This window comes from Rhincodon typus, chromosome 10, assembly GCF_021869965.1.
Source record: "Rhincodon typus isolate 14 chromosome 10, sRhiTyp1.1, whole genome shotgun sequence".
In the NCBI taxonomy this organism is placed as follows: domain Eukaryota; kingdom Metazoa; phylum Chordata; class Chondrichthyes; order Orectolobiformes; family Rhincodontidae; genus Rhincodon; species Rhincodon typus.
Window position 1 is genome coordinate 65,331,931 of NC_063341.1, and position 14,940 is coordinate 65,346,870.

The following is a 14,940-nucleotide window of genomic DNA, read 5'->3' on the forward strand; positions in this document are numbered from 1 at the left end:
CACACACACACACACACACACACACACACACACACACACACACACACACACACACACACACACACACACACACACACACACAGTCCCCCATTTATTTCTGAGCACCCTTCCCTTTCCTAGCCCTGATGAAGGGTCTGGACCCAAAATGTCGACTTTCCTGCTGCACTGCTGTCTGACCTGCTGTGTTCCTGTAGCTTCACATTGTATTGACTCTGACTTCCAGCATCTGCAGTTCTTGTTATCTCCTAGATAATATTACGTATGCATTTTTTTCTTTTTAGAGGTTACGCACAGAAAATAGATTGCTGAAACAACGTATTGAAACTTTGGAGAAGGTGAGTGCTATTAGATTGAGTTAGAAAAGATCTAAACTAAAACTTTTTAATTCAAAAAACAGTTACATTGTTCATTTAGTAAAACTTCAATGGATTTCAACAGTTGATGTTCCACTTAGCTGATTAAAGATGATTTGGAACTAACAAAATAGCGCGGTTTATTGATTAACAGTGCTTGGCTCTTTTAATTATTAACATTAATACTAAGCAAAGAGAAATGTGTTATACATTTAGTAATTACATGGAAATAACCTTTTGGAGTATATGAGAGTGGTGAGGGGTTTGAGACAGTACTGGCAGTGTGATATCGTAGGTATATTTGCGTTCTTAAAAGAAGAAAAGATGATTTTCTGGTCATTTCCGTACGCTGGCTGAGATGTCATTGCAGACTCAATATTTGAGATTGGAGGCTCAAATCAGAAGGTATGAGACTAGGAGGAGCCTTTGGTTTTTCTTACTGATTTCTTGTTGGGGGGAAAAGGAACAAAAAAATCACAGTGTAGTATTAGAATAGTAAGCGGTCAGATTAAAAGTTTTTCATTTTTATTCTTCCTTCATCTAAGATAATGACCGTTGACTGACTTAATGCTGCTATCCAATACACTGTTTAAAAGATGCATAAGAAAAACTATAGTGATGTACCAACTTAGGTACAACCTGTTGCTGCTTCCATTGCTCTGCTGAACACTGTACTGTGAATCATGGTTGTAGATACTCTTCTTAATACTCTACACGTACTGATGCTGCCTTCAGGGCTAAACTCCAGTTGCAATCTTGGAAAACAATATTAGAAGACCTCAAGTGTTTGGAAGTGAATCTGTGTCTTATAGTGCACAAAAAATTGTGGACACGCATTCACTTCCGAGCACTTGAGGTCTTCTAATATTGCTTTCCAAGATTGCTATTCCGATGCCATGTTTTAATGCAATCTTTAAATCCTCCATACAGTTCGACATTCCATTGTAAGAAGACAGCATTTTCCAAGATTTTGCCAGTGCCTAGTTTTGACTGTTCCCACAACATTTCCCCTTGCGGGTGGCTGCCAGTGTTGGGACCTCAGCCTCTGTTAAAATTGCAAATGGAAACATCAGTTTATGCTGCACTTTTTAGTGTCTTTTGACCCTTAGCAATTATTCTGTTAGTCATTCAGTCATGTTTTTGTAAGGGAAAGAATCACCCATTAATGACGCAACAATAGTAAAACAACACAAAGCATTTTTTAATCCCGTAGACATCCAGAATGGTTCTAAAGATTCACTGATGTCCTTAAGAGAAGGAAATCCGCCATCCTCACCTGATCTGACCTACATGTGACTCCAGGCCTACAGCAATGTCGGGGCAGCACAATGGCACAGTGGTTAGCACTGCTGCCTCATGGCACCAGGGACCTGGGTTCGATTCCACCCTCGGGGCGACTGTCTGTGTGAAGTTTGCATGTTCTCCCCGTGCTTGCGTGGGTTTCCTCTGGGTGCTCCGGTTTCCTCTTGCAGTCCAAAGATGTGCAGGCTAGGTGGATTGGCCATGCTAAATTGCCTGTAGTGTTCAGGGATGCGTAGATTAGGTGGGTTATAGAGGGATGGGTCTGGGTGGGATGCTGAGGATCGGTGTGGATTTGTTGGGCCAAAGGGCCTGTTTCCACACCATAGGGATTCTATGATGATGACTCTCAATTTCCCTTTTGAAATGATCTAGCTAGCCATTCAGTTATAACAATTGCTACAAAGTCTCAAAAGAATGAAACCAGACAGACCACCTGGCATCATCCGAGGCACCGGAAAAGACAACGGCAGAAACAGCCCTGTTGACCGTATAAAGTTGTCCTTACTAACATTTGCGGGCTGGTGCCAAAATTAGGAGAGCTGTCTCACAGACTGGTCAAATAACAGCCTGACATAGTCATATGTATGGCATCATTCCTTACAGGCAATGTCTTAGGCACCCCTATCACCATCCTTGATATGCGCTGTCCCACTGGCAGGATAGACCCAGCAGAGGCAGCAGCACAGTGGTATATAGTTGGGAGGGAGTTGTCCTGGAGTCCTCAATGTTAACTCTGGACCCCATGAAGTCTTGTGGCTACAGGTTAAACACGGACAAGGAAACTTTATGCTGTTTACTACATACCGTTTTCCTTTGACTCATTAATTGGTCTTTCTCCATGTTGAAAACACTTAGAGGAAGCACTTTGGATGGCAAGGGCACAAAATTTACTCTTGGTGGGGGATTTCAGTGTCCACCAAAGAGAGTGGCTTGGTAGCAGTACTACTGATCGAGCTGGTTGCCTCCTTAAGGACGTAGCTGCTAGAACAAGATCAAAGTTGCTGGAAAAGCTCGGCGGGTCTGCCAGCAGCTGTGAATGAAGAAACAGAGTTAACGTTTCGGGTCCGGTGACACTTCCTCAGAACTGGGTCACCGGACCTGAAACGTTAACTATGTTTTTTTCTTTCACAGATGCTGCCAGACCTGCTGAGCTTTTCCAGCAACTTTGATTTTGTTCCTGTTTTACCGCATCTGCAGTTCTTTTGGTTTTTATTTGACATAGCTGCTAGACTGGGTCCGCAGCAGGTGGTGGGGGAGCCAACAAGAGGGAAACACACACTTGACCTTATCCTTACCAATCTCCCAACTGCAGGTGCATCTGTCCATGACAGTATTGGTAAGACTGACCATCGCATGATTCTTTTGGTGACAAAGTCCCACCTTCAAGTTGAGAATACCCTCCACCATGCTGTGTGGTACTGTCACCATGATAAATGGGATCAACTTTGAACAGAAGTCTAGACTAAGCATCCATGAGCCGCTGTGGGCCATTAACAGTAGTAGAATTGTACTACAGCACAATCTGTAACCAATTGGACTAGATTAATTTAGGATATCTGGTTGGTATAGACGAGTTGGACCAAAGGGTTACGACTCGTGGCCTGATAAATCTCCCACGCAGCAATTACTAGCAAGCCAGAGGATCAACTCTGGTTCAATTGAGATTGTAAGAGGGCAGGTTAGGAGTAGCGCCAGGCATACGTTAAAGTGAGGTGTCAACCTGGTGAAGCTCCCAAACAGGACGACATGCATGCCAAACGGCATAGTGATCCCACAACCAATGGATCAGATCTAAGCGTTCTATCAGTATATGACTCCATGATTCTGCACTCCTGCCACATCCACTTGTGGTGGACAATTAAACAACTCACTGGAGGAGGAGGCTGCACAAATATCCCCATCCTCAATGATGGAAGAGCCCAGCACATCAGTGCATAAGCTAAGGCTGAGGCGCTTGCAGCAATCTTCAACCAGAAGTACTGAGTGGATGATTCATCTTGGCCTCCTTCAGTGGTCCCTGGCATTACAGATACACTCTACAGCCAATTCGATTCACTCCACTTGATATGAATAAATGGTTGGAGATGTTGGATACTGCAAAGGAAAGGTCACCGTTCTGACAATAGGACTGAAGATTTGTGTTACATAACAAATGCTCCCCCTAGCCAAGTTCTTCCAGTACAGCTACAACATGGGCATCTAGCCAGGTATGTCCTGTACATAAAAAGCAGGACAAATCCAACCCAACCAATTACCTCCACATCAGTCTACTCTTGATCATCAGTAAAGTGATGGAAAGTGTCGTCAACACTGCTATGAAGCAGCACCTGCTCACAGCAACCTGTCAGTGATGCTCATTTTGCATTCTGCCAGGGCCATTCAGCTCCTGACCTCGTTATAGCCTTGGTTCAAACATAGACAAAAGAGCTGAATTCCAGAGGCCAGATGACAGTGACAGTGACAGTGACAGTCCTCAATGTCAATGCTGCAATTGACCAGGTGTGGCATGAAGGAGTCCAAGCAAAACTCGAATCAATATGTACCATGGGGCAAACTCTCGACTGGTTGAGTCATACTTGGCACATTGGAATTTTCTCGTGGTTGTTGAAGGTCAATCATCTCAGTTGCAGGAAATCTCCGCACGAGTTCCTCGGGGCAGTGTCTTAGGCTCAACCATCTTTAGCTGCTTCATCAATGACCTTCCCTCCATTATAAAGTCAGAGTGGTGATGATTGGACAAGGTTCAGCACTATTTGTGACTGCTCAGATCCTGAAGCAGTCCATGTTTAAATGCAACAAGATCTGGACAGTATCCCGGCTTGGGCTGGCAAAAGGCAAGTAACATTCACGGCACACAAATGCCAGGCTATGACCGTCACCAGTAAGAGACAATCAAACCATGGCCCCTTGACATTCAATGGTGTTCTCATCACTGTGTCCCTAGCTATCAACATCTTTAGGGTTACCATTGACCAGAAAATCAACTGGACTCACCACATAAACACAGTGGCTAGAATACTGCGGCAGGTAATTCACTTCCTGACTCTCCAAAGCTTGTCCATCATCTACAGGGCACAAATCAGGAGTGTGGTGGAATACACCCAACTTCCTGGATGGGAGCAGCTCCAACAAAGCTCAAGAAGCTTAACATCATCCAGGACAAAGCAGTCTGCTTGATTGGTACAACATCCAAAAGCATCACCTCCCTGCACCATTGACCTTAATGTCAATAGTGACCATAGCAGCAGTGTGTACAATCTACAAGATGCCCTGCAAAAATTCAAAGAATTGGTGACAGCACCTTCCACACCTCCGACTATTTCCATCTAGAAGGACAAGGGCAGCAGATACATGAGAACACCGCTCACTATCGTGATTTGGAAATATATCGCCGTCCCTTCACTGTCACTGGGTCAAAATCGTGGAAATCCCTCCCTAATGGCTTTGTGGGTCAACCCGCTGTAGGTGGACTGCAGCGGTTCAAGAAGGTGGCTCACTACCAGCACCTTCTGAAGTTTAGCTAGGGACGGGCAATAAATGCTGGCTAGTCAGTGACGCCCACGTTCTACGGATGAATTTAAGAAATACATCCTATAAATAGAAATAACAGCTATTTCAAATTATGGAGTTTGAAATTAGGGTTAGTTCCAACATGATACAAGCAATTGCCTAATGTCCTGTTTGTTGTATCTATGGTCATTGGCTAAGCTTTCAGTCCCAATCAAATGGATTTATATTGTGCATTTACCAGATAAACCTTTAAATATTTTTTCTTTAACGATAGCTTCCTTATGTATTGCTTAGGCAAGTTTATTTAATGAGGTTTCGTTATGTGTGTACTTGTTAAGTCCATTGTTTTTCTGACTGGAATAAAAATTATTTGTTAATTATTAAAAATTGCGTAAAATTATGTAAGACCACTAGCATCTGCAGTATTTTGCAATTATTTGATTTACTGGGCTGTCACAACAATTGTTTGTCAAAAATAAATATTTTAACTGACAATTATATTCTCAGTCATTTGTACTTATGGTTTTAACACCTTTGTAGTTGCCTTGGTTTTGCACTTTTCAGTGTTTCAACAAATTCAAATATTAAATGATTGAAAGTTCTTATTGACTTAAATTTCCAATTGAGTTTGCATTTTATTTTTTGTAAGTCTGGCCACTTATAATGTAAAGAAAATACTGCTGAAACAAATAATGTTTTTAAAAAAACTTGGATGAAATAATTGAGCATGCTTTCAATATCTGTCAGTAAAATTTGTTTAACTTGAGCTGTTAAACTAGTTAGGGGTTGCTTAGTTACCTATTCTTCATAGGTAAAGAGTTACTACCTCCAATTAATTTACCTATTGTCTTCATTTTTGTTTTCTCTTCTTGGGTTTGGATAGAACATGTAAAACTAAGTTCATTCAAAATCGATGCAAGTCATGTTCTGCAAACCTGATTTATCTGGCTTTACTAGCTAATGCATCTTGCAATTTTGTGCTCGCTGTTTTGTTTAATTTTCTCATCCTATCCAAATAATTGCACAAAAAGTGTTCATTTTTGCTTTGCTTTAGAAATCTATTATGTGAGCTGTGCTGCTAAACTATGGTAATTGATTTAAAGTATTAAGATGATTTGCTGAATACAATTGTTAATAAATAAATAGTCTATTTACAGCGCAGAAGATGAAGTATCAAAATTTACTGTTGTAGCAATTTTGATTAGTTTGCATTTTACAGTACAATTTAAGTGGAGGTTGTTATGAAACAAGTAGAAGTTTACATTTTCGAAGTTGCAGCATGATGGGTATGACCTGCTGAATGCTGCTTTGCTTTGGTTAGTTTTATAAGCTGCAATGGAAAATGGAACACTATAAAATTGTGAGTACTAATGTGTAGTAGTTCAAAGCGTAAGTTCTGTTTGGAAGATAAATGTAACTTTTTTATTTTTATGACAAAGTATAGTTGATAATCTCAGCAGCTGGTTCTGATACTTTTTTGAATTCTAAAGCTGGCATAATATTTTCTAACAATAGCATTGCTTCTCATTAAGTATTAATGTAATGGTACATAATGTGACAGACACGGCTGATCAAACAACTACTTTTTAAAGTTTCTATCGAACATATTGTGAACTTTTGTTCACTCTCCATCTCCTTTCAGTGCACAATATGTTAGTTTAAGTAGCAAAAAGAAAACGATTTGTGTTATTTCGGTGTCATAGCAAAAATTATTTGGATCATTACAAGGAAAAGTGATTTAAACAGGGCTCGAAGCAAAGTTTTAGACATTTTCTCTTCTATTTTACAGTTTATTTTATCACTGCTTCTTTTATATTCATTGTTTTCTTATACTTTCTCTTATCTGTCTGGATTTTTTCCCTTGTAGGAAAGTGCTTCTTTGGCAGATAGATTGATCCAGGTACAGTTTCTCATCCTATCCATGTCTTGTAATATGGATAAATACTGCATCCCTTGAAAAAGACGGTTGTCTTTATTTCTGTTTACAATTTCTTCCTGTATTGCACAAAATTGAAAGTGATGACTTGTGTGTTTCTGGAAAATGGTTACTTTTTAAAAACATGGTCATAATTGAATTGTACAATTTTTTGTATTTCAGTAATACTCAAGGTCATTAATAATGAAAAATAAAAAAGTGTCACTTTAATGGAATAAATGCCCAGTCGAAATTAAGACCATTGTATATCGAAATAATAACATATAATTAATAATCCTATTCAGCAAGTCAACTTTTTTACAGATGACCATTCCAGATGCACATTTTAAAAGTTAAATATTTATCGATGAAGGAGTGTTTGTAATTTTAATGCATGTGCAACTCCTCACTAACTCTAAGTTTTCTAATTCAATCAAGGCCATTAATTCTTACTACATGTATATTTAGCAGAATTGCATGTAGACAATTTGGTAAGTGCTTTACATTGCTAAACAATAAACTTCTGGGCAAAATTCTTCAAATAATAAAATCTAATGTTTGTCCTTTGGGATGCATTACTAATCTACCGATTGTAAATTGGAAAATTTTTCACTACTCCCCCGCACCGATCTTTATTCCCTGCACAATTGTGTCCTAAGGGACAAGTGACAAGGGCACAAGAGGCAGAGGAAAACTACCTCATTAAACGGGAGCTGGCCACCTTTAAACAGCAGAGTGATGAGGCTAGTGCTAAGCTGGAGAAAGCTCAGGATGCCATCAGGGACCTCCAAGAGCAACGGGTAAGGAGGCTAGCAGCATAATCTATTTCCTGCACTTCATTTGTTTTGTTTTCATCTGATTGCTTATGCCATTTTGATTCATTTTCAACTCTTGTTTTTTTAAAACTTGGTAAAGGAACATAATGGCTTACATTACACTTTTTCCTTTTTTTTTCTTAGATGTTTGTTACCAATTCTGTACTTGTAATAGTCTAGTTCTTCCAAATTTTCTCTCTTTTGTACTTTAGCAAAAAAGTATAATTTATATTCCAGCAGTCTGCTATAGACCTGGATCATAATGACAAATGTTTAAAAGTTGTACTTAAAAGTTACTGAGTTCTCTCAAATTTTGGGCAACTAAAAACATCGTTGTTAAATTCCTAAGTAGACAGCCGAAGACGACAGAATATTGGAAGCTGAAACTTGTAGCAGTCATAATTGAAGCTGTTTGAATGTAGGAATTGCATTGCTGGCCAGGATTTATATGTATCCTACCTTGGCTTTAAATTTATTCAGTTTTATTACAGTATAACAGCATACATCATGTATTTGAAAGCAAGGGTTTTGGTGAAGAAACTGAATAAATCAGTACCAACATTAAGTCCAATGAACTTGAGCAAAGGAGCAAACACAAAATTAGTATATGACTTCTGTTGCTTCCTTGTCTTTGTTAATCCTGAATTTCTTGCATGAATTTCATGAACAAGTATTGCCAGTTAAAGTGGTGGGCATGAGTTGAACCATTATTTGGAAGTAGGAAATTTGAATATTGTTATTAAAAAAAACATGTGACAAAGCTTTTAGACTTGCACTCATTAGGACAAGAATGCTAAATATCGACTGGGTTTCCGCATATGTATGTATATCACATCTGACGACTGAGTGAGCACATTCCTTCATTTGCTTAAAATACATAAGCTCAAACACAGAATGTCTGCTGTTAGTCATGATTTCAATTACAATTGAGCAGTACTTGAAATCCTGATAATAGCTGCCTGAACCTCCAGTTTAAGGTCATTAGACAAGCTTGTAATGTGGCTTATTTGCACTTGCTAGAAGTGATGTGCAAGACTTGTCCTCTTTAAACAAAAGCAATGTGTTCAAGCCTTGCATTTTTTGAACTACTTGGAAGCTGATAGTTCTCCATTATTTTCTCCAGCCAATGAGTGTCCACTTGCCAACGCTGAGTACCCCTTTCTCCTGTAGTAAAAATTGTGATGATTTGAAGTTTGGTATTCCTGTATTTATCTTGAGTGCAAGATGAAAAGTTTTGGCAAACTGTCTCTCTTTTCAATATTAGGATAAGAATTTTAAATTTGAGACCTTGATTTGTAAGGAGGCAGTATAAGTCAGTGAACAGAGGCAAAATGTATGATTAAAATTGAGTTAGAATTTTGAAGAATTGAGTTTATGAAGGGAGAAGAATGGGAATTTGACTAGGATAAGAGCATTGAGTTTGGGTCTGTTTCACAATAGATGGAAAGGGAAATGGAATCCTTAGAAAGGGAATTAATTTTGTGGTTGGGGCATGTTGGCTGAAATAGCAGTGGGGACTACTGTACATGACAAGTTAAACACCAATGCTGTGATGACAGTTGTTGATATTTTAATGTGAAGTGTGCTTGAAGTGAAATTTGAAGTCAAAAAAGACTAGATGACTGTTTGCACAGCAAGCCATCTCTATTGTTAAAATTTAGTGTCAGTTAAGGTATAGTGGAAGCCTATAGACAACACATTTTGAAAAGGTCACTGATCCATCATGAATGACTATAGATATTTTGGTTTTTGCATTCTCCTTCCAAGATTATTTTCACTTTGCATCCTACACATTATTTTTTGAAGGTGATTTGAGCAGTGTGGGTTATTTTATTACCACACTGATTTGGTAATTTTGTTTGTCTTCATGGTGAGTGCTGAAACTCTAACCAACTGAGAAACATCACAGAAAAGCTTAATTATATCCTCACTTGACACCCGTATGTACATTTCTAATGAACAGACTACTGCATTTCATCAGTTATTTCACAGCAAATATTATATTAATCAATTACAGTCAGAGTGGACAGATTGGACAGCCAGAGACTTTTTCCTAGGGTTGAGGTAGCTATTACGAGGGGGCATAGTTTTAAAGTGAGTGGAGGTAGATATAGGGGAGATGTCAGAGGTAGGTTCTTTACTCAGAGTGGTCGGGGCGTGGAATGCATTGCCGGAGAGGGCAGTGGAGTCGGCCTCATTAGGGGCATTTAAGCTGCTATTAGATAGGCATATGGGTGATAGTATAAGGTAGGGGTGGAGGTTAGATAGACCTTAGGTTTAGGGTAAACATTTGGCACAACATTGTGGGTCGAAGGGCCTTTACTGTGCTATACTGTTCTATGTTCTATGCACAGTCAACATACTGCACCAGGTTTACTCTGAACATAACATTGTGACATGGATTGGCTGGATAACTTGAGGATCATGTCATAGAATATTGAAACACAAACAAGTCATTCAACCCTGTGTTTTTCTCTGTGGTGTCGAGTCATCCACTTGTTCTCACATTGTCTTGCCATGTTCATATTGCAATACAACTTGGAGTGAAGGTTGCCAATTTGAATTCATGTGCATCAGAGTGGAACTTCTTTACAATAACATAATTTTCTTGCATGAAGAATTGGATCCCTGGGAAGTGGATCTCAAACATTTATATACGATAGCTATTTGTAGTCTAATGCAAGGTGCATCTGGTTGTGTAACTTCAGTCTATCAGCTGTGTAGTGCATTGTACGAATAGCCAATCTGAGATTGCTGTAATAATAAAGAGAGCTTTGTAATGAGGGGTTTCCAGTGTATGATTTGCTAGTTACACTAAGCTTTTTGTTTCTTTTATATAATATGTTTGCTTGCCATTTGCTGTGAATTCTGTGACAATATTTTGCATGAAAAGCATTATGCTTGTCCCTCTATAAATTTTAGGCCTTGTAATTACCTGTTTCTGTAATATAACTTTAATGTATTTCTGTCTATTGGCATTGTATTAATTTGACTGAAACTAAATATCTAGATAGTAGGAAGTGAATAAAAGGTTGTCATTTAATAACTGGGTTAAGAGATATCCATGACCTAGCTGGCTTTGTTCTGTGTGGTTTGACTGCAGCTGGACCTGTTGATTAAATTATACTGACAAAAAGAATTAGGCAGTGATTCATCTCCAAACTTGTATCCAAACTGTATTTCAAAAGCGATGGGCTATAACGCAGTTTTGTTTGACATTATACAGTATATTTGATATATTATCTTTGTGTTAACTGTATTAAAAATTGTGGAATTAACAGCATGGAAAAGTTACTATAAGCATTAAATACAAAAGCTATTTGCTGTCTTAGGGAAAGACAAATTTTTCCAGCAGTGAACTGGTTAGAGAAGTGGAGTAAGACTGAGGAGATGTCCAGTCTTTCTTGAATGTAGTCTGCATAGGAACAAAAGGAATGGGAGCAGGAGTCTATCAAATAGGTCCTTGAGCATGCTGTACCACTGAGTACAATCATGGCTGATCTACCTCAACTCTGTTTTACTGCCCTCTTCCTATACCCTGAGATTCTCTGAGAGTACCAAAAATCTATCTATCTATCTACATTCCCAACCTTGAATGTACTCAATGATGGAGCACTTGCAACCCTCAGTAATTCACAACCAGTGATTCACAGCCTTTTGAGTGAAGAAATTTGTCCTTATCTCTGTATAAATGAATAACCTATCATCCTGAGACTCTGCCCCCATGAACGTGGCCAGTGGAAACATTCTTTGTATCTACCCATTCAAGGGTCTTTAGAGTCTGAATGTTTGAGTGAGATCACCTTTCTTCTAAGCGCCAGAGAAAATAGGACCAAAAGATATAGTTGGCGAAATAGGCCATTCAGCTCGAGTCTACTCTGCGATTCAACTGAACTGATCATCCTCAACTCCACGTTGCAGCCTTTTTCTCATAACCCTTGATTCCCTTACTGATTAAAAATCCATCTCAGCCTTGAATATATAAGCCAGTAGAAAGCTGTCTGTAGTAATGAATTCCACAGATTCACTACTCAGAAGAAATTGCTCCTCATCTCTGATTGTGTCCTCTGGTCCCAGAATCCCCCACAAGGGAATAGCCTCTGCACATCTACCCTCTCAAGTCCATAACAGAAATTGCTGGAGAAACTAAGGACCTTGTATTTTTCAATAAAATCGCCTCCTTGTTCTTCTAAACTCCAATGTATACAGACCCAACCTACTCAACCCCTCCTCATAAGACAGTCCCTCCATATTGGTATCAGCCTAGTGAACCTTCTCTGGACTCCCTCCAATGCCAGCATATCTTTCCAAAGTAAGTTCAAAGCTGTTCACAGTTTTCCAATTGTGGTCTGACTAGTTGTGGTTAGCAGCACCTCCTGTATTTTCCTACTCCATTCCCTTTGAAATAAAGTCCAATATTTCATTTGCTGTCTCAATTATCTGCTGAACTTGTATGTGAATAAATCCCACTGTGTTGTAGCTTTCTGCGGTCTTTTTCCCATTAAATAATATTCAGCTCTTCTATTCTTCCTGCTAAGTGCATAACATTACATTTTCTACATTATATTCCATCTGCCTGAGGTTTTTAACCTCACCACTTGCCTTCCCATCTGTTCTTGTTTTATCGACAAACTTGTGTATTCACTTCTTAATAGGCCTGGTTTAGTCAATTTCTTATCAGAGAACAACTTTACCATACAAGTAACTGTCTTGTGACTTTTGCTGTATCTCCTGCTGGCCACCTAACCACAGTAACTATATTGTTCCTTTGATATGGTGACTGATGTTCTGTGCAGTACTCCAAGTGCGGTGTCATCTCAGCCCTGTACATTTGTATGAAGACTATTTTACTCCCATGGCTTTCCTAATTGTTGTACTTGTATGCTAATTTCTTCTTCCTTTTATGAATGCACCTAAGTCTCTTTGAAAATCGCCAGAGGGATGGAGTTTAAAAACAGGGAGGCTATGCTGCAGCTGTATAGGGTCCTGGTGAGGCCACAGCTGGAGTACTGAGTGCAGTTTTATTCTCCTTACTTGAGAAGAGACATACTACCACTGGAGGGGGTGCAGAGGAGATTCACTTGGTTGATTCCAGAGTTGAGAGGGTTGGATTATGAGGAGACACCGAGTAGACTGGGATTATACTCATTGGAATTCAGAAGAATGAGGGGAGATCTTATAGAAACATATAAGATTATGAAGGGAATAGATAAGGTGGAGGCAGGGAGGTTGTTTCCGCTAGCAGGTGAAACTAGGACTAGAGGGCATCGCCTCAAAATAAAGGGAAGCAGATGTCGGACTGAGGTCAGGAGGAACTTCTTCACCCATTGGGTTGTGAATCTGTGGAATTCCCTGCCCAGTGAAGCGGTTGAAGCTACCTCGCTGAATGTTTTTAAGGCAAGGCTAGATAAATTTTTGAACAGTAAAGGAATTAAGGGTTATGGTGAGTGGGCGGGTAAGTGGAGCGGAGTCTCAAAAAGATCAGCCATGATCTTATTAAATGGCGGGGCAGGCTCGAGGGGCCAGATGGCCTACTCCTGCTCCTAGTTCTTATGTTCTTAAATCAGCTAAACAAGTTTTACAGCTTTTGAACACAAATCTGCTTTGTTACTCTTGAAACCACAGTGAATAACTTCACACTTCCTTATATTATATAGCTCTGTAGTAAAAGCAGTGGGTCATTAAGCTCATTTGGCTGGACAACCGGTTTGTGATGCAGAGTGTGATACCAAAAGCGTGAGTTCAATTCCTATACTGGCTGAAGTTGCCAGGAAGGACTCCTCTTCTCAATGTCTCCCTCCACCTGAGGTCTGATGATTCTCAGGTTAAACGACATCAGCCGTATCTGTCTAATGAGAAGGCAGCCCTATGGTCTGTTAGGACTGAAGTGACTTTATCTGTAGTTAAGATGCCTCATCACGCTTAATGTATAAAGGATCTGTATTTGGAAAGCAATGTTTATCGATAATTGTATTTCATAAGTAAAAGTATCTTTAAAATGTTCAACTGATCAGAGAACACCAGCGTGCACTTCTAAAGGGTAGGTCATGCCTGATGAATTTGGTTGAGTTTTTTTAAAAGACGGTTGAAGCAGTAGACAGGAAAATGTCCACGGACATTTCTTACCTAGACTTGCAAGAAGTTGTTTCATGTATACGTGCTTGGTAGTACACAATTTAAAAATTGCCAAAAGGAGACTAGAACTTGAATCTTTTCATCTTGCACTCATTGGACCTAATGCAAGAAAAAAAGCTTCAACTTCTAGTCTCCTTTAGCAGTATTTGATCAATTCCTTCATAAATTGTAGTTAAAGCTTGTGATTAAAATGAAAATATTGACTAGGTTAGCAAATTGGTTGAGTGTCAGGAGGCTGCTGTTAGCGGTAATAGCCAGGTCCTCTAATTGGTAGAATGTGACTGGTTGGGTCTTGCAAGGATCCGCTTGGCATATTTGTTAATGGCTTAGCTGATAGATTTGAAATTCATATGTCCAAATTTACCATCTTTTTAAGAAAAAAGATGGCATTGAAAGCAGTGCAGATAGAAACTTGAAATAAAAAGTGTATGTGAATAGATGAAAGTATGGCAAATAGATTTCAATGTAGATAAATCAGAGGTCATTTTTTTTGATCCTTTTAAAACAAGGATTAGAACCGGGTGTTAGCTAAATGATAAAAACTTAGAAGCAGTGGCATCCACAGAAATGGAGGGATTTAGTTTCTAGATCATTAAAATGTCTTTCCTATCTGCAGAAGATAGTTAAAAAGAAAAAGCCAGTGGAATGCTGGCCTTTATATTTGCAGATCTAACATTCAGTACTAGAAGATAGAAGTTGTAGTTGATTTTTACCAACTCTAGCTAGACCATACCGGGGTCCTGAGATCAGTTCTTATCACACTTAGGAAGGATTAATTGGTCTTGGAGTGCAGTGTGGGTTCATCAAAATTATACCTGGGCTCAAGTGGTTAAATTACAAGTAGAGTTTCTACAAGCTAATATCGTATTCTTCGGAATTTTTGGACTGTTAAGGGTGGTTTGATGGAAGT

At 39.2% G+C, this 14,940-nt stretch overlaps 1 protein-coding gene across 14 annotated transcripts in view; it reads left to right on the top strand.

Annotated features, from left to right (window-relative positions):
• The window catches only part of LOC109931499 (ecotropic viral integration site 5 protein homolog), a 219,521-nt gene that overhangs the window by 52,581 nt on the left and 152,000 nt on the right, over positions 1-14,940 (top strand). For 9 of the 14 annotated variants that reach the window (XM_048601775.1, XM_048601764.1, XM_048601769.1 and 6 more), the window contains 3 exons: positions 282-335; positions 7,033-7,065; positions 7,740-7,880. In XM_048601775.1, the coding sequence (XP_048457732.1) occupies positions 282-335; positions 7,033-7,065; positions 7,740-7,880 (228 nt within the window). The remainder of the gene's footprint in view (positions 1-281; positions 336-7,032; positions 7,066-7,739; positions 7,881-14,940) is intronic. The other 5 variants (XM_048601777.1, XM_048601767.1, XM_048601774.1 and 2 more) reach the window with 2 other exon arrangements.